We start from the raw sequence: 20,441 nt of genomic DNA, 5'->3' as shown, positions 1-20,441 counted from the left end.
GAGAAGCAGAGCTTGGATATCCTCTCCTTGAAGGAAGTAAAAAAAAAGCCATAAAAACGTAAATGTATATATATATATATATATGAAAACATGATAAAAGGAATGGAAGTAAAATCAATAATATATGCCGCATTTTTACATCAGAAACACATATAGTACATATTAGCACCAAAAGGAACGTGGATATAAAAGTAGCAGGTAGAACCTTTGTATAAGTCGCACAAAGTTAATTCCTTTTTGTGGAATTAAACTCGCATTTATATGTATGTGTGTGTTTTTGCATGTCATGCATTACATTACAGAACCATTCATTTTCCAGGGTGATTAAATAATACACAGTATATATATATATATTTTTGTATAAAAACGGATGGCCGCCCATTATATATATTTTTTTTCTTTTTTCAATAGACAGCTGTCGTTGGCCAAAGTGTGAACAAATATTGGGAAATTTACAATTAATATTCAGCATGATTTTTTCTAGCTTATTTTTGTAAACTTTTAAACATTTCACTTTTTTCTGCCCGTGTATATATCTATATCTATGTATACTTCTAGTTGAAGCACATCTGTTTGGTCTGAAGTTTAATATGATTTAGGCCGCCCACAGGAAATCTCCTAACCAGATGTGCCTTGTTTTTCTTCGCTCTTCATACAGATGCCGTCTCCGGCTGGAGACAAACACACCGTGAGGGAAGTATGAAGCGGGTGCGGCCGAGTCTGGCATGTTTTTTTTATTCCAACATTAGCTGCAATTTTATTGAGAAGCCTTTATAGAATTTTAGACTCTGGCTTAAGGTTTTGCTACACATCTGTTTTCTATTGAAACCAGCTGTGCTTTTTAAGTGAACAGAAGCCAAGCTGTCTACCAAGATCGATCAGGAGATCCAGCGTGCTATTAAAAGGACCTATGACTATATCGCCAACGCTGTAATGCGTGATACCTGCGGCAACTCAAGGAATGGGTGCTTTAAGGAAAAAATGTGTCATCATAACCAGAAAACATTCTCCCGGGTTTTTTTGAATGGCCTTTCAGTCTCCTAAATGGCTTATACAAAGGTAAATATAAAGAAAAGGAAAAACAACAAGACCTCAAACACTAACCAAACAGCTAGAACAGTGTGTTTTGGTATTCCTGCACAAAGAGGACTTCAAGAACAGCAGCTGTGAAGTTTAACAGCTCACGGTACTCAAGGATTTCAAATGAATATTAAATGAGGAAAAAAGCACAGGTGCACCATGTAAGCTGAGAGCTATGAGGAAGTTTTCCCGTTTGCGTGGACTGTTGCATGCTGTGATATTTTTTGTTGAAAGGCCTGTTAAAAAGGTGGAAAGGGTTTCATGACCAACCTCGTCAACTTGCTACGCAATAGAAAAGAACACAACACTTTGGCATTCTGCTAGATTACTGCGGCTAGGCTTTCAAACAATTGTTACACAGTTCTTCAAGACTATTACAAAACACCTTAGAACAATAACATATTAACAGGAATAAGTACAATGTTTACCAAGACCGTGCTGGGTACGATCAGAAACTGGTGCTTTTTTTTTTCTTTTTTTTTGTCGTTGGCTGAATTAGCTAAAACATACATAAAAGAAATGTCCTACGTTTGCTTTTCCTATTCTGTGAGGAGTATTTTTTCATGGAGAACCCATAGTTTCTTTAAAATTAGAATTAGAAATAAGAAGCCACTGCTCCGCACATTAGTTTCAGATGTTCATCAGTGGATGCTGGAACCATCTGCATGTCCACAGTACACCACGGCTCGCTTGTATTTTTCATTAGCCACCTCCAAACGTTACTGTATCTCTGACATATTGTATATTCAAAACATGTCCATCTTCCACTTCCTGGTGGCCTTGTGTACCACCAAAAAAATGCTGAAGGCAATCAAGACCAATAAGCCTCATCTGCAGAATGGCTTATCAAGCAGGAGACTAAAGACCAACAACGTTGGCCATATGTCTCAAAACTGTAACAGCATTTGTTGATTCTCTGTTAATGCCGTTCTATCTCTTTTTGGCCACAAGCCATGGTGTCACTCCCTTGGAAGGAACAAAAGGAGCATAATAAGGAGAAGGTGGGTAAGTAGCAACAGCAAGCATATCACACGTGATTTTAAAATCACACGGCAAGCGGCGAGACACAGGTCATGCATATCATTAGTCTGTACAAACAGCTATGACGACACAAACCAGCGAATCTGAGATTTGGCACACAAATGGAAGTTAGCGTGGAGTAGGCTCCAAAAATAGTCAGTATTGGTATAGCCGTATTTGGTTGTAAATGTAACTAGTCCGTGTAATTGGGGGCTTGGCATAATAGTCTTTACACAAAGCAGTCGTGTTAAAGGTATGAAAGGTTGTTCCCATAGTTTTGCAGGTTTCAGCAGCAGCGTTGATAACTGCTTGTGCAAGCGAATGAAAGATATATTCATAAACAAGTAGACGTTACGTGTAAACATTTCTGTTCAAATCATTCTTTTCAGTTCTCTACCATAAATACAAAATTTGGATAAGTATTTACAACTTCATGCTTGTATGGTTAGATTCATCACTGCAAAACAGAAGCAAAAAAACATAGTGGTTAATAACCTGGCATGGCCCAGCGTATAATAAAACAGTGTATGTACGCGTATTAAATATACGCGGAATGACAGCAATAGTGTAAAAGAACAGTGCACTTGTATACATTAACCTATTACATTACTGCTCTTTTCTGTGCCTTTGCCTTCAGGACTGTGGCTGCGAGTTATAAATCTAAAGAGCACCATCCCTTTAGAGCCGCTCATGTGTATGTGAATTATATGCCAAACTGGTGTCTACGAAGCAATTACTTAAGTATTAGCCTTCTTCTGTAGTCGCATAACCTAGATAGCCTGTACTACTCTACAGATATACGATACATAACCACCTCCAGTCATGTTTTTACCGCTGCAAGGTACATCATGCTTAATGAGTTCCATATTTGTTATGCTTCATAATACAATTCTGTGCAGATTGCATGCATGGCATTCTTATTAGCATGCATCTATCCTTCAAATCAGCTGCATTTATTATTTGGAAGGGAGTTAATGTTAATTTGAAGCGTGATTACCTATCTTTTAGCTGTGACTTCAATTAGTCAGTTCTCACCTTTTGCCAACAACCAGGCATCGGAAGTCCATCTGGTCCCTGTTTTAAACAAAAAATTACAACAGACAATGTCAGCTGAGCCATACTTGATAAAGTTCTCCCTGTTGTTATAGAGGGGATCAGTTACCTTTGTAATTTTGGGGTATCCTGGTGCAATGTCCAAATTATTAAGTGATACAAAATTTGATTGCGCAATATTTAGCAAAGCAAATGCCCAACTTTTTTCTTTGGTATGGAGCCAAGAGGAGTTAAAGATCTAAGGAGGGCCCATACTTTTGTCACCAGTTAGGGCATCTGATCTAATTCGGGCCACATGATGGGACTATTAGTTGAACCTTACTGATCTTCTTACAAAACTTTTTTTGGCGTTTAATTGCCCGTCAATCTTTTTTATGATACACAAAAAAGTAACAACATTGCACATCAACCAAGTTATCACAATCATGTAGGAAAATACATTCTGTACTAGATCACTCATGATGATTCCATGCATCCATAAAACTCCAGTACGGTCTTACATTCACGCTACGCCAGTTGTCATTTTTCCTAATTAGCCTGGCTGCTTTTATGAATTGTGACTAGCAATGATGTGACACGGTCATTTCTTTCTGGAGCTTGCCTTGTGACATCACTGCTCTAAGTGACAGATATTTAAAAGAAATCTAGTTTTCCTGAACAGGGAAGTACACTTTAATTATGCCTGTCAGCAACACTACAGTGTACTGCCAAGTATATTATCAATATTTGGGTTGGTCCTTACAACTGAGTTTCCATAGGCCTGATCAGATAATTATTAGCGTCACGTTGGACTTATGACATCTGTGAGAACCCATGAACAGCACTTTTTTATGCTGCTTGACACATTTACTGCCTAGAGAGTTATAGCCGCTATAGAGAGTGTGCCAAGCGCTGCTTTCGGTCGGCACGTTCATATACTGCGTGTCCAGCATTCTCCAGATATAAATGACATGTGCGTCGTACAGACATACAAAACACATATGTTGTGTGCAGTAAGCATGCTCCATTTTTCCCCAGCAAATGTGAAATCTTAAAATAAAACACCTTCAATGAAATTGTAACTCTTACTCCCTGCTGAATTATTTCAACTGCAATAAAACAGGTGTGCTGAGATCCTTTAAAGCTGCTGTTCCACTTAGTCAAACTTAAGGAGATCTGTGATATTATCATTTCCTCTTAATGTTTAATTATATTAATGCAGCATTTTCATCTCCTATGGCACTTAGTTACAACCAAAGCAAATTAGCAGAGTAGGTGGAACAGCACCTTTAAATATTTTCACATACGATCTTAATGATTATGTGACCACTGTCTGGATACATTACCGTAACCTTTTTCATGAGAAAGGTCTGTGTTTGCCATATTGGTACAAGGAAGAGGATTTCTAGTATACTTTTAGTATGGACAGGATTTAAGATTCATGCTGAGGCAAGGATAGGAAGCTGTGAACATGGCTACGGGTAAGGAAATTTGAGGGGGGGACTATTAAACTCAAACACCATTTTATAGGGCGTGTGTGTGAAAAGGATAGGGCTGCAGGCTATTATATCACTAGGTAGTATATTACCCACTAATCTATTATAAAGGTCAACCTAAATTGAAGACAGGTAATAGACAGGTAAGCTTATAACGCTTGTCACTACAAGGTTATGCGTGTGTATGTAGGCAAACACGCTAATATTTGTGTGTAAGGCATTCTGAGGAAAAATATAGAGGAAAGACAAAATGTGTGAATAGCTGGAGGGGTTAGAATTTGGACAGGAAGCATCTCATGACTTATTAGATCCCGTAAGCTTCTTTCATGCAGGAGCATGCATATTCTTGGCAATGCAAAAGGTGCCAGATCCGGCCTTTGCATTGGTTATTGAGACAAGGACGTACATGCAGGGAACATAGGAAAGAGAAATACTGTACCAATTGGCAAGGGGCATCCAGCCCATCCAGGCCAGGTTGACCTGGTTCCCCTTTTTCCCCCTTTAATCCACGGAAACCCTGTTTGTAAAGATTAACTCGCAATGTTACTGACATTGATAAAGCTTAAATATTGTCTCGCCTGTATGAAACCAAAAAACAAAAGGAAAAAAACTTAGGAATAGAGCAAACATCACAGTTTAGCCACGATCAATCTATATCAAAGCTGGAAGGTTGAGTTTCTGTAAGGTGGTCCGCCAATTCTTCTGCTAGAAGACAATAATATGGAAAGCCTGGTCCAACCCAGCTGGAATAATAGTATTACGATAATTCTACACTCATAATTATTTAACGGTGATAAGATCAGCTGGCTAAGGGCTGAATGTCTGCTCACATCCTATCACGTTAGCGTTCATTACAAGATGGCGTTTTCTGATTGAGACATACCAATGGACAGGGTGCATCTAATCCAGGGGCACCCTGTTCTCCTTTCTCCCCTTTAGGCCCTTTTTTGCCTTTCTTTCCCTTTTCCCCCTGTGGATACAATGGTTTGGACAGAACAAACGTATTTTATCAAAAACCTCAACAAGAGAAGGGTTTTGGGGGGGACATTTAACCGTGTTGGTTGACTTGTGTAAGTATCTCTGGGTGCTGGATATCAGAGACAGGCTGGAAAAGTGAGATATTAGTATTCCTGTAAGGGTTAAAAGCGTGATACACATCATGAAGTTCGACACAAAGGTGATCACGAAAGAGATAGGAAAGGTTGTGTTATTAAGGCTTTATACATTATATGTAATGAACATACTTTAGAAAAAGTTCAGTGCATCTCGCAGGGACTGCACTTTGTGATTGCAGATATGACATTAGTAGATTGTTGCTGCAATTAATGTGTCACTGGCTCTCAATGTTTTCAGTTCTGTTCTGGGAATCCAGATATCAACTGATGTTTGTGACAAAGGTAAATGTCCATCACACCCAGCCAACGGCCTTTTAAATTAAGGTGTATGGCTATAATTACTTGAACGAGTGAGATATTATGAAAGCCATAGTATTAGTAAAAAAAAATGAATAAACAGACAAGGATGGTTTTTGCAGGCTTATTTAGTGATGACTGCAATACTCAAGAATAATATTTATGCTCATCACTATGGGAAATGAATTGATTGCATTTAGTATTCCCTAGCTCCTGGGTGGTTAAACCAGCAGTCATCGCCCAAGTAAGCTCACTATGCTGAATTAGGGAGGAATGATTTTAAGGTTACAAAGTACAGGAGGAGAAGTTGCAGGAAAGGACACAGGTTGAAGGAGGAGAAGGGTATGCACCTCTGGATAAGGAAACAACATTTAGCAATTGTCAGAAATCACATCAGCATGATCTGTCAGTGGACAGTGATATATGGCATAACAATGCAAAATAAAAGCAATCAAAGAGTGGAATGGAAAAAAACAACATTTCGAGAATAATGTATATTTGTGTTAGAGGGCTAATTAGCACATTGCGCAAGCTAAAGACTTCATGTGTGCCAACAGTTTCATAGAATTCCAAATATCTGTAAGATGGATTGCTTTATACCTGGAACGGAGAATATATTTGTCCTGGGTATTCTTGACACTTGTCTTATACATTACTTAACTTTCTGTGTCATCAATGAGAATTTCCATAGGTAATAAATCATTTCACCCTAATATTCCGGCCATTAATCCAAAGGATAACTGATAAGATAACATATACATTACATATTATCAATTAGGGGATCAACTACATGGAGGACCAACCTATGGCTCTGTTTAGCTGTCATACCATTCTTCTACAAATCACACTGACTTCTTTACATGATCATAACTAGAATCACCAGGTGTGCCAAATCATTCTTATCTGCCATCAAATTCTATATTTCTATGTAAGTAGTGGAGATGTGGAATAACCTTCTCGTAGAGAAATTATATGCGGCAGGGAAGCAATCAAGCAATTCCCAAATGCTTTGGTACTGGTTTGCCTGAGGACAAGATAATGTTTGTGTGGCCAGTTCACTATTATCTACATGGCTAATATTCTAGACTGGCTAGACACCTCAAATAGTAACTGAGATAGTATGCTACAATTTTTTAAGATGTGCATATTCCTGTTTGGTAAAAAGGATTGTATGTTCTAGGATAAATTTACCATATAATGTCTTAATGATGATCACTGATTCAAGATCTAATATTTAGACCATTGTAGCAAGAATGCCTATAAGAAATTATGAAAGGCAAGCAAATTAAGTCACATATTCCTTGGTTTACTGAAAAGGTCTAAGTACAGAGCTTACAGTCCATCTTATCACTTGGCACATAAGACTACGATTGCTTTCGTAACCTATGATAAGGTTGAGACGACTCAAGGATTAGTTTATAAAATTAGTGTTTACTTAGTGTTTACTTAAAACATCAGTCACCTTTTCTCCCCTTTCTCCGGGGTCACCTTTCTCTCCTCGAGGACCTGGGAAACCCTGAAACAATATATGAGAATACTTTGTCTGACTGTCTACCATTCATGCATTAAAAGGGAGGGTGTTTCAAAAATCAGTACATATCAGTAATTACTAATTAGTACTATATCACCAAGGAAGTTGGTGAAGGTCTCAGTCTTACTACTTTTTTGACAAAAAACTCCTAGTATTTCTTGAAATCTAAAGTAATTGCTTGATCCTACTGCAAAAGGAACTTGCTTGACAAAGGGAATTCTAAGCAGTTTGGAGGCTCTAAGAATTCCTCAATCCAGAGGCACTGTCTCATCCAATGCTGAGGTATGCAAGGACTACTTAAATATAGTATATCTTTATATTCGTGTGGGTTCAAATTTTATCAAACATGATAATTTAAGGCATGAGAACTAAAATATGAAAAATGAATGGACACTAAACATGCACACACACATATGTATATAATGTGTATATGTATATATATATATATCTACATTTTCACAAAGTCAGGTGACTTACATCTAGCCCAGGCTCGCCATCTTTGCCCTGTAAAAAGATCACAAATATTTATCTGGCATTGTAATGCACACATGTATCTGTGGTCAGATTAAAACATGCTATATGATGCCAGCTGTAGTGTACCTTCAATCCGAAAGAGCTATGTATTAGTATGCTGTAACGTGAACACTTCGTAGAAGTGTAATCCATGTTACAAAACTATGTTCCAACATATTGTGCAACTAATTGTATCAGTACTAGCTATGCATTACATTGTCAATGGTGACTTACAGGTAAACCATAAGGGCCTCTTGGTCCTGGATCACCAACGGTTCCTTTCTCGCCCTGCAAGATAAGCATTTGTATTAATATTTATAGCATCAAGTCTCACCTCTGCCCTCCTCAATGTATGCCACCAGTACAGTTTCCCTCCCATAAGTACAGGTGGATCTTTACTTGTCAACAGTCTGAAAAGCAGACATCAGTCAACCTGGGATCATCAGAAGAGATCCTGAATCATGCATGTGTAAGGAGTGTCTGAAAAACAATGTTAGTACATTCTGCCTTACAAGCTATAACAATATATGCACAACCAGGTGTGGTAGATCTTTTGTAGCATAGTCAAAGCTTGGTCCACAAAAAGGCATAGATGTATTTATTAGTAGCATTGCCATGGTGAAACACTGACTCATATGACGGGCAATAAAATTTCCATGACTTACTAATGATCATATTAATTGCTACGGTATTTGGAATAGCTGATAGCACTAATTAATCTCTGTGTAGGGAACAGTAACTTCTTATCCCTCCGTCCAAACCCAGCCACTGTGAACCGTGGATAAATGCAGACGGCACTATGCCAATGCCGTGTTCTAACAGACTGTCAGAAACCTACAGCGCACCATGTACAATGGTATATTGTGTTAATTGCTGGCATGTACTTTCCCAGAATATTCTATATTCAATACTGGGAAAGTTCCTCCAAATTGCTATTCACCATGTCTTAACACATAAGAAACAATCATTTCAGCCATATTTTCCCTATTATCATATTCAATTTACATTTAATATACACACACATACGCACACTCACTTTGAGAAGATACAGAACCATTCATAGATATTTTAAAGTATCTTAAAAAAAGACACGTCGATCAAATGTATTTGAATCTGTTCAGCCATCTTTAGTATGCCGTGGCTTTAGAATGACCACTGCTTGGCTGGACAGATCAAAGCAAACTTACTTTTACCTCCCCTCTGTTACTTGTTTTCTGGGACATTTTGCTCGTAACCAATTAGGAAGATTTACTTGGCTGCACCGAGGAAGACACCTTGAACTTTACTGTAACACATTGTAGCAAATTGTGCAAAAATGTTTTTTTTTAATGGAGTTCTAAATATGTTTGTTACTAGTTTTTTTGTAGCAATTTATTAAGGCTGTTAATTCTACGTGGACATTGCTTTGTTGTTGGTTGTTTACACTAGAGAAAGTACTAAAAGTTCTATATAGTTTAATATATTTATATTAGACTTGTGCACATGGACCAAAAAAAAAAGGGGGCGTTTTAATTTCGTTCTTGGTCCATTCATTTTCAGACAAACTTTGTTTGCTGATGTTTTGGTTTGGATGAATTTCGGAGGGCTTCTTCCATTCATAATTCACTTACCCTAATTCACTCTCTTACATTCTCTCACTCAATCTCGCTCACACTCTCTCTCTTAGGCTCTCTCTCAATGTCTCCCTATCTGCTCAGACAGCTGCTTCCGTGTTCATGTCTCTTTTTCCACAGCTTTGCTTGTTGTTCTTCTGTATTCTTTGTTGGTCCACTTATCCCCACTATCTGCTGCATTGTGCAGGCCTTCCAGAGCACATCCGGAAAAGGACAGATCCACGGAGAAAGAGAAGCATTTCTGAACATTTTTCTCCGTGAATTTGTTTGCATTATTCTGGCCTCTTGGGGTACTTCCACAAAATAGCGGAGCCATGGCGTGAACTACAGGGACAGCCTCTCCCCTATTCCGTCTTTGCTGAGCAGCAAAAAAGGAGACAGGGAAGATGGTGGAAAAGGTAGGGAGACATTGAGCATGAGAGAGCCTGAGAAATTAAAATTCACCGGAATCCTAATGCACTAGTCTAATTTATAAATATATATAAATTGCAGCATAGCTATGTAACCTGTGTTATAGAGCAGTGTCCTAATGGTTACAACTTCCACAATGCACTTTACAACTGAGCATTTCATCATTTGTGTGTTGAATAAACCATGAAATTCTCACAGAAGTAGACAACAAATACATACATATCATTTTCCCAGTTTTGTCTCTGTATTTTTCACAGTTCACAGATACCAATAACTCTTTTGTGAATTAGATCATAACGGATTGTGTTAGATAACACATAGATATGTCTTATGAGACTTTTTTTTTTTTTTTGGTATAGCTCAACTTGCTTATAGAAATTATTTAGAAAACAGTTTGATAAACATACATTGTATACTATCTTACTGCTGTAACCAATGTAGCTAATGTTAAACTAGTGACACAGGTTCTAATTTGAGAGAGTTTATTAACCTACAGTGCAAGAATGTTTTGCAGGGATAGATATATCACAAGGTCTTTTGTGTGTAAATAATTGAAGGACATTCGTACGAATGTAGATATAATTACAAGAACAAATTCTTTTCATAATCCTTCCTCATGCATTTGCCCCCCCCCACACTTACTTTGTCTAGAAAGATTTTAATTCTAAGGAGTTTGATGGCACAATTTCTGTTGGCACCTGTCTAGTACAATTAAATAAGCAAAACTATCCCTGACATTACATAACATTACTTTTAGACTTACTCTGTCTCCTTTGGGACCTGCTGGACCAGGAGGACCTATTGGGCCATCTGTTCCCTAGAAGGAAAATTAGAAAAGTATTTAAAAACTCAGATTTATCTCTGAACAATGGTCCCAGGAAACCTTTCCTCAAACTTTGTTCTGTAGGAATACAAGGAATTGAAAAGAGTGAAAAATAGTGTTAGAAGGCAACATGCAAAGGTGATATATTAAATGACAAACAATCGGTTACACATTACCATGAAAGAGCAGACCAAAATAACAAATGTGTGCAATAGATGAGTATGTCCCCGTAATATAAACCTGTATAATATGGCTGCTATTCATTTACTGGAAGCAACGTGCAAAGTAAACAAATCATATAATTAATAAGTATTGTGAAGAACAGGATTCAACTGGAAGACTTTCTGGAAATGCTGTGGCCTAGTGACCAAGGACAGGCAGACATGCCTTCAAGGAGTATTCATGCTTTAAGTAAGAGACTTTTCATAAATGTCCCAGAAATAAAGAAGAGGAGAAAGAAGTAAGTTTCATTGCTGAATTAACAGGCACCAAGGAATATGTTTTACTTTATGTATGTTAGATTACATTTTGTCACTATTGGACACGCAAATGGTTAACCCTATCCTTGAATGTGACAAACATTGCACTTATTCCTTTAGTCCATTTACTCAAAGATCTCCACACCCATCTGCTTCATCTTAAAGTGACAGCAAAGCCTCATAACTATATATCTTACAATAAGAGAACTTCCACTTTAAATGGCCACTGTCAAATAGTATTTCTTGCCAGATGAAGTGGGAGGTTTATAAATTAGCACATTACTTCATATTTCTTAAATTGTACTATTGAGAGAATACTTATGTGTCCATATGCATTGCTATTATTTAATACATTCTAGTTTTTTTTGTTTAGTTTTTTTGACAAATATCCCATGCTGAGAAACTATTTTAATATATAACTATTGAATCCAAGCAACTGATGGTCCATGTTGTAGAGAATAAACTTCTGTTGATGAGTAAGCACTCTTGTGTTATTGAGTAACTGTGGAGTTAATCCATAGGCCCCTATCATTGCTTAGATTGCTGAACTGCTCAGCTAGAAGAATGGATAGCTTATGGCTACAGATCCTGAATCTCTCTGTTGTTTCATTTTATCAATTGGACTCCCCTGGTTTGGGGTTCCCTACTCCCCTCAGCTTGAAGCTGTGGGGTGGCAAGCAGGAGACACAAAGACAATGGACTCACCCTGGGTCCTGGCTTTCCGTCTAAGCCAGATGCTCCCTGTATGATTAGATGGAAATACACACGATGGGGATAACATAGATGACAAGAATGTGACATTAGTATGTGATGTTGATGAGCACATGGAACCGAGTAACACAATACAAGTGGTGACAAAGACTGTGGAATGGCATTAACAAGAAGCACTCTCTACTGCACATGACATTTACAAGTGTAAGTTAAAAACACAAAACCTGGGAAACCATACCCGCTCCCATAATCGAAGATATTTTTTTTAAAAAAGGAAGCATGAGTGTCTGGTAATAATATATAGATTATATATACTATACTATACTGTTATATATTATACTATAATTCATTAATCGGACCATTTGAATAACTATAGAAATACATAAAAAAAAATAAGAAATGGCAATTATGGTACATGACTGTCTTCTGTGCCCTCTAATGGACAAAAATCTGAACTGTTCTTATAGCTGGATGAATTTTAACAATATTTAAACCAATGAAGGGCAGAAATAAACTAGTTATGAGTTGAAATAATGGTTGGGCTTAGCTCACCATATATGAATCAAAACATCAGATCAAAACAAGATCATGAACTCTTAAAGGTGGGAGTTCCCAGAACCATTAGTACATGGGCAACAAACCATTAGCAATATCATAATGTGAGTCGATAAGAGCAAGCAAACAGCAAATCCACACCATTAATTCTGTGAGTAATCTCATAAAATTATAGCACATCTGCAAAACAAACATGAACTCAGACTAAGACGCCATTAACATGTTTGTTTAGAATACGACTTGGACATAAGTGTACAAATACATACAAAGATGACGGGTACGATTATGCTTGCATTGAAAGTGTTGGGGGAAATGATTACAACATAAGTAAACATGGACTATCTATGGAAAACAAACAAGGATTGGTTTTTTTTATCCTGTCTGCTGCAGCACTGTTCTAATATGTATAAAAGATCATATGCTGTTCCATGTAATCGTTGGTTTGGAAATGGAAAAAGAAAAAGAAGCATATGGATTGAGGTGAAATTGAATAGAATTTTACTTACTGGAAGACCCAGTGGTCCTCTGTCACCCTTTTGACCTGGCTCACCCCTCAATCCTTTAAGACCATTTAACCCTGGTTCACCCTAAATGTAAAAGTAGATGCCAATTTTGTTTGCCGGCCGTGTAAGCTGGGACAGAAGAGGTTCAAGTTGCAGACACTGCTGCAAATGTAACAAGTACACAAAACAAAGTACATGAAATTTAAAAAAAATTGCACATAGTTCAGGTTTTAAAATAAACATGGGCCACCTAAGAGTCAACTTTCCGAAAGACACCTACTGAGATTAGACTTTGGATCTGATGTTACAATTTAATATTCTAGTTTGGAAAGAGCTAGGACCGTATCCATATCAGCATAGGGGAGGTTCTCAAATATGCCACATAATTCCAGTTCAGGAGTAAGAGATCTGATGTTCTATTTTGGAAATACTTCATCTCACAATAATCAGATAGGACTCTTGCTTAGAATTTTTTGTAGGAGGGAGTCCTGTCTCTTAATTGTAGCACAGAATGGTATGGTTTGTTTTAGAACAACTATTCCAAAACTTTAACGTCTTGAATTACATTTGTATGTGTGAATTTTATTTGGCTTAATTTGAATGCAAATCTCAAATACTACTTCAACTTGACTCTGACTGAATAAACTAAATGCATAACTTGATGAAGCCAATCAGATATAACTTATGTAGTTTGACATTTTAAAAACATATCTATAACATAAATGTGTATTTTCAAAATATTTCAAATTTCAAAATGAATCTTAAAGTAACTATCATTCCCCAGGTTATGTTACCTACTGATGACATCAGTGTTCTAGAGCAGCTAGGAAGACCACGGGAAACATGTATTATTATGACGGTTCTAGAGCTTTGGCTAGGGATACACCAATCCAGTAGTACTTTTGTTTTGTGTATTTTGTCGGTTTGCAGACTAGAATATGCAGCACATTCAAGAAAAACCTTTAAGATCGTTACTTTAACCGCTTCTAGTGAGTTTAATAATTCAAAATTCTTTCCGTCATCTGAAATTTTAAGCAACTTGTTTTGATAAATTGTTCACACATTAAATTATGTTGTGCTTTAAATTTAGGAGTACCCAAAAGGGAAATTCCAAACCTTTTTTTTATCATTGTATATTCTGTAGAACAATGAAGTTAATATTTGAAATTGAATACTTGTGAATATTTTTTACATTTATCCCCAAATTTCATGATTTTGTAGTAAGAGCTTAAAGGTTTATGCGCAAATACCACATCAAAAACACATTTACTGTACGTGCCACAAAACATATATATGCATGCACCTCTAGAATTAACACAAAAACATGCGATTTTGCACACATTCCTTACATGAAAATGACAAGGTGTGTACTTACCTTTGATCCAGATGGTCCATGCGGTCCCTGGAAATTAGGAGACCAAAAATGATTATTTTTTATTATAGGTAGACATAGAGAAAAAAATTATAAAATACAAGGTGTATCCAAATTAACAATTCCGTATTGATTTTTCAACCACAACTGGTCTAAATGGGGACGCCGATGTAAAGCACCTTTTTTTTGTTAACTACACAGATGTACAGTATTTCAAGAGTGGCAAGCAGACCAGAAGCTGTCTATCTTTGGGTTAAAGAGTAACAACATGAAGGAGATAGTCAAAGCCTGGGGTTTCAGACAAAAATAGCTAAAAAATGTAGGTATTTTAAAAAAGGAACTGTTACTTTGACATAGTTTAGAACAACAGAATTCCTTCATCAAATCAACTGCATGTACATGTACTAAGTTACGTACTAACAAGGCAATGCTGAAAATGGCGTTGGCCATTATATAATGTCAGTCTACATCTCAGTCAAGAAGGTCCTTGTGTCCTTGTGTTGGTGCAAATGTTAACATTATTGAACTATTTATCCAAAGTTTATTCAAAATGCTCTTTTATTTAATTAATGAAAAATTATTGGTGACTTACCATGGGGCCTGGAGGACCATGAGGCCCTGCTGGACCTGGAGGTCCTATAATCTGTAAAAAGAAAAATTCCCAAAGATTAGGGAAAATAGAAAAAAAATACAAATGAAAGACAAAGTAAAACAGCTTCCCTGCCTATTTACGGTCATCACAAAGCTTTTCGGCCGGTATGATTCCGCTTATGTAATCACTATTGTATGTAATTTCCCACCGCACAGAGGGTTTCATTTATAAAATGTGGATAATGTCTTAAACACTTAGCTGTCACGCAAGTTTGAAATTTCATAGTATAAAGGGAAGCCGTCACGGAAAAATGTTATCATAATTTCTGGTTGCAAACATAAACTGAAAAGAAATGTACTAATTATGGTTTATAAAGAACTTAAAATACATTTTTAACAATCAAATCAGTCTTTGTTTTCTGAATTTCACCCATACTACCCTCTTGTGAATTTTGATTGAACATTCATGCAATTTGGAATTGGCAAGCTAAACCATGCAATTAGAAGTGAAGGTATTTCTCCATTTTTCAGGACGTTCATGTGCCAACTATGGGCCAACAGGGAGTGAAGTAACAAAAAGGAGCTCATCCTTTGCATTAACATGTCCACTCACAGAAGCTCCGTGTGGTCCAGGTGACCCATGGTCTCCCTTTTCTCCTTTCATCCCATTTGCACCCTGGAAAACAAACAACAGTCTGATTATATATCTTATTCTGTGTTCTCCTTTCCATATAATATGCTTTTCTCTCCATTTCAGCTACAAAACATCAATTATAGCGCCCTCAAGTAGTTATGGAACATAATGACTAGCTATGATTTTCTTAATTAACCAATGCCATATCTCTTCTATTAATATACTAGACAAATGCTCAACGGATGAACCTGCTCTGTTAGTAGAGACGTATAATGTAGCAGAAGTATATATACCTTATAACACTTCTTTCATTTTATACTTACAGGCAAACCTGGAAGTCCAATCCCTCCTTTCTCTCCGGGCATGCCAGCATTACCGTGATCTCCTTTTGAACCTTTAGGACCCTGTGAGGCAATTATCATACTTTAATAACCCTAAAGGGACACTTAGTAAAATATGTACCTGTGCATGATCAAGTACTTAACCACAGAAAAAAAGCATGGAGGTCATCACAAGTGTCCAAGCTGTCGCTTAAGTCGTCAGAGTCGATAATTTAATCAGTACTGTTCAGCAAACTATGTCAGTTACAGACAGGCTGTGCATTTTAATGTACAGAACTGGGTAAATAGCTTTACAAATACTCAGAAAGTGGATGTCAATAACGCACACATTTTACGCATTTAATTTGTAAAATGTAAACTTGAGGTTTAGATTAAAATTATTCGTAGAATGAATGGGGCTAGCAGTAATAAGGGATATCATAATATACATATTAGACACCATGGTACAGCCTACCAGAGTGGTAGAAAGGATTGAAGATGGAGTGTCCAGTCTCAAGGCAAACTGTAGCTTATTGAAAACAAGACCCTCCAACGCTGTGGAGGGTCTTGTTAAAGATGCAGGTTTATCCTTTAGTCTTGGTTATGTACAGTGGTAATAAGATGGTACTGTAGGGTACTAGAACTGTGATGCAAGAATACCATCATAAAATGGTAGATATATATGCAGTAACATTAACATTATTATGACAAACATTTTTCCTCCTATGACCCCATTACTCTGGTACCCCAGTCTCTCTCTGTCACTGCATCCAAAATTTATATGAAATCCCTGTATACACATGGGTTATAGATGACCGTGTTTGTGATTAGACTGGAATAATCTCAAAACCTGTGTGTTTGGAGGCTTGAAATTTGGAAGTGGTCATTATTTTGGTTGGTCCTCAAAGTACCAAGGCGCTCCGTTCCAACATATATCCATGTCGGTTTGAGTGTTGATCTGCTTTGTTTAGTTATGGGATTGTTATGGCATCTGGGCACATAGTATCACTCACACTCCACATATTCATATGCAGAGTTGCTTTGGAACAGGGCTGCACATCTGTGGTCATGAAGCGCCAGTACCATGCCCCATTCCTTTAGCACAGCGGCATGCACGACACAGATACTGCCGGAGAAAATGTTCTCAAGCAAAAGCAGAGCTAAATGACGACGGGATGCACAAGGGAGTTAGCAGAACTTAAAATAAAATGCATTATTAATATCTGTACGGCATATTAAGCTTTATAGATCTATCAAACCTCATCTCCTGCTGCCTTGCAATTTCCTTATCATAAAATGTTTTATTTTGTAAACAATTTTGTTATTATATCATTACTACATACATGTATCACTTGAAATATTATGCCACTACGCATGTGTATTTAAAAGTATATATATAACAAAGAAGAATAGTTCACCAATGGTGCTTCACCAATAGTGGTGAATATGGTATTCGGGTTCCACATAGTCATAAAAGCATCATTACTGTCTGGAAAAATATAATACTTCCAGAGCAATGTTTTCATATTGGAAAAAAAGATATTCCCATTTTGGAAATCATTTTATGATTGGTTGCCTTCCTGCTGCCTAGCAACCAATCACCAAATGAGCATTAGCACAATGTCCATAGTCTGAATATACAACAGATTGCTCAATTCATGCAGAAGATATAAACGTAAAGAAGGAAAAAAATTGTGTTTAGGCACCATGGCGCATGTGGCTGGCAACGAACAAATCCAGACAGAAATGCTACTTTTAGATAACAACATTCCCATCCCCAATGAGTACTAGAATGTATTGGACACTTTACCTGCTCCCCATCAATTCCTGGAGGACCAACAGGGCCTAGCTCACCCTGTAGAAACAATGTGGATTACTACGAGCTGCTTTTAGCTTGTTATTGGATCATTTTACGGGTCCAGGCTATAAAAATAACACGCGCCATATAGATAATAACATTATTTCATATTATCTTCTTGAATATTTAGTTATGTTATTACGGTATATGTGTCATATAATGTTTCTATATCTCAATAACACTAAAACAACTTACAAGTTTACTAATTCGAAGTACCTTGGATTACAAGTTAGTAAGCATCAGTAAAGCATATAGGAGAGATCTTGATGCAAAATGCTTTGGGCTACATTTATCAGAAGCGCGCTAGCACTTTAACCATCATGCATGTCCACAAACCACACAATAATGAAGCGCACAGAAGTCGACATACACCAAGGCATTCTACAACCACCGAAATATCTAATCCTATATTCATCAAGAGAGGCAAACTGCAGTAAAAATCTTTCCGAATGTATCAAGTGAAGAGATGAAAGTGAGAATGTGTAATGCCAAGCACTTTTCTTTTAAAATGCTGACTCAGCTACTTGCTTCCAAAAAGTTAGCTGGTCAAAGATGCATACTTTTGATTTAGGGGATGTGGATGGAAATGTGATTAGGAGAAGGGATTTACCGAGATCATTTACACGAGCTGTTCAGTAATTTAGACATTTTTAGAAAAAGAAGAATGTTTTTGATTTACAAAACGTAATTTCGAAACATTTATTCAGCTGTTTATACACAAATTATTGTGACTTCTGCAAACCCATGATACACTCCTACCCACATTCCTAGCAAAAAGGGATTATGGGAAAGGAAAAAAGGGATTTCCCACCTGGGCGCTTGGAAGTATGAATTTAATCAAAACATGCACACACAAAGTCATTTTATAGTAATACTGGGATAACAAAATTGTATGCAACTTTTTTTTTAAAAAATTATAGTTGAGTTTTTACCTTTGAAATAATGCAAGTGTAAAATATTGGGTGGATTTGTGCTTCCAAAATATATGTTCCCACTTTATGCACTGTAGATGTCATAAGCATTTGAGTTCAACACATTTACTGTGCTGCTCCCTAATTGTATAAGTATGTAAGTCAACTCAAAATTAGAATAAGAACCAAGAAAAACATGCTTAATGCGTTCGCCACAAAGGTAGCGTAATTAAACTATATGTCCATGTCACAGTGTTTACAGAGGTAATTACCAACATCATCTGATTTATTTATTTTTTGTCTCCACTTGATAAATTGAAAGATATTGGTGACATTCATGAAGTCATTTTCCACTTAATAAATGGAAAACCAAATGTCACCTGCAGGTGGCAGCAGAATACCATCGACATTAACTATTAAGTCACAGGTTTAAAAAGAATGCATTATAAATTCAGGAGGCATCATCAAATGTTCTCCCACTACCTACATCTTGTTGTCTAGTAGTAAACATATCGATTGGGACCTTGATCTATGTCACCATAATTCATAATGACATTTTTAGTATAAATGAATTAAATACAAATAAAAAAAAAAAAAAAACACCTTTGATCCTGGTAAGCCAGGTAGGCCGGGTGGTCCAGGTGGTCCCTGTTAAAACAAAAATGAATTTAGTTGCAACAAACAGGAATTTCTACCAATGACACACAATGATATATTTGGTGGTGCGTGCGACTTGGTTAAACATTAACACAGTACAGAGAATGGGATGTTTAAACAGTCTGGGACATTTATACAAACCATGCCAGCTCTGAAACATATGTTTTTAGTAGCACCTCTATAATGAGGTTGAGTAGACTTTGTTTCAAAGACGACAATACTGGAAAACTAGAACATACAATATAGAAGATCACATATTGTTTTGGCTTAAAAAAGTCACAAATATTTTGTAAGCCATCGCAGGTGGTGATTATAAGGTGAATCTCTAACAAAACATAAAAGATAAGAATATGGTTTTCTCAACTCAATTTTGTTTTATGTGTTTTCAGTATTTTAAGGGGTTTTTTTATGGCTCACATTTGGCTTTAGTCTTCACATGACAAGAATGTTGCTTTAAGGCAATCACCGATGTTTTCATGACTGTGTATTTTTTATGCTTGATGTCTTAACACTACGACATAGTTGCGATAAAATTGCGATAAAATCCGCTTTCTTTTTATTCAAATATGGTGACAACATCAACATCATACAAATGCATTTAACGCATGCAGGGCAATTCATAAGCCTTTTTAACCCATGCACATAAATGTTCTTTTCAAGCAGCGTATCAGCATACACTCAGTATATAACGCGGCTGGACGATATTCCAATTCTTTTAATGTCCAGAATATTTTCTTGTAACTGAGTCTACGGAGAAAGTGTTCCATTATTCTAGATCACCGGGACATTCTTTAGAATGGTATTCGGGTTCCGTAACCCCCAGAAAGTTTCTGTAATCATAATTAGTACGGCACTGATCTCGGTGTGACCCCCTCAACTATAAGCAGAGCTTGCCGGGTAGGCTTGTATGATTACCATA

General features: G+C 36.9%; 1 protein-coding gene across 1 annotated transcript in view; it reads right to left on the bottom strand.

The window, feature by feature from the left end:
- Positions 1-353: 353 nt before the first annotated feature.
- COL25A1 (collagen type XXV alpha 1 chain) overlaps positions 354-20,441 on the bottom strand; it is a 195,896-nt gene continuing 175,808 nt past the window's right edge. Inside the window, exons 27-41 of the mRNA XM_053461495.1 lie at positions 19,469-19,513; positions 17,907-17,951; positions 16,100-16,180; positions 15,756-15,818; positions 15,144-15,194; positions 14,555-14,581; positions 13,183-13,263; positions 12,116-12,151; positions 10,872-10,925; positions 8,319-8,372; positions 8,049-8,075; positions 7,503-7,556; positions 5,512-5,598; positions 3,136-3,174; positions 354-2,557 (exon numbers count right to left, since the gene is read on the bottom strand). Of these exons, the coding sequence (XP_053317470.1) occupies positions 2,555-2,557; positions 3,136-3,174; positions 5,512-5,598; positions 7,503-7,556; positions 8,049-8,075; positions 8,319-8,372; positions 10,872-10,925; positions 12,116-12,151; positions 13,183-13,263; positions 14,555-14,581; positions 15,144-15,194; positions 15,756-15,818; positions 16,100-16,180; positions 17,907-17,951; positions 19,469-19,513 (747 nt within the window). The 3' untranslated portion in view covers positions 354-2,554. The remainder of the gene's footprint in view (positions 2,558-3,135; positions 3,175-5,511; positions 5,599-7,502; positions 7,557-8,048; positions 8,076-8,318; positions 8,373-10,871; positions 10,926-12,115; positions 12,152-13,182; positions 13,264-14,554; positions 14,582-15,143; positions 15,195-15,755; positions 15,819-16,099; positions 16,181-17,906; positions 17,952-19,468; positions 19,514-20,441) is intronic.

Source organism: Spea bombifrons, chromosome 1, assembly GCF_027358695.1.
Source record: "Spea bombifrons isolate aSpeBom1 chromosome 1, aSpeBom1.2.pri, whole genome shotgun sequence".
In the NCBI taxonomy this organism is placed as follows: Eukaryota; Metazoa; Chordata; class Amphibia; order Anura; family Pelobatidae; genus Spea; species Spea bombifrons.
Note: the sequence above shows the minus strand (reverse complement) of the source record. Positions and strands in the feature narration are given on the sequence as shown.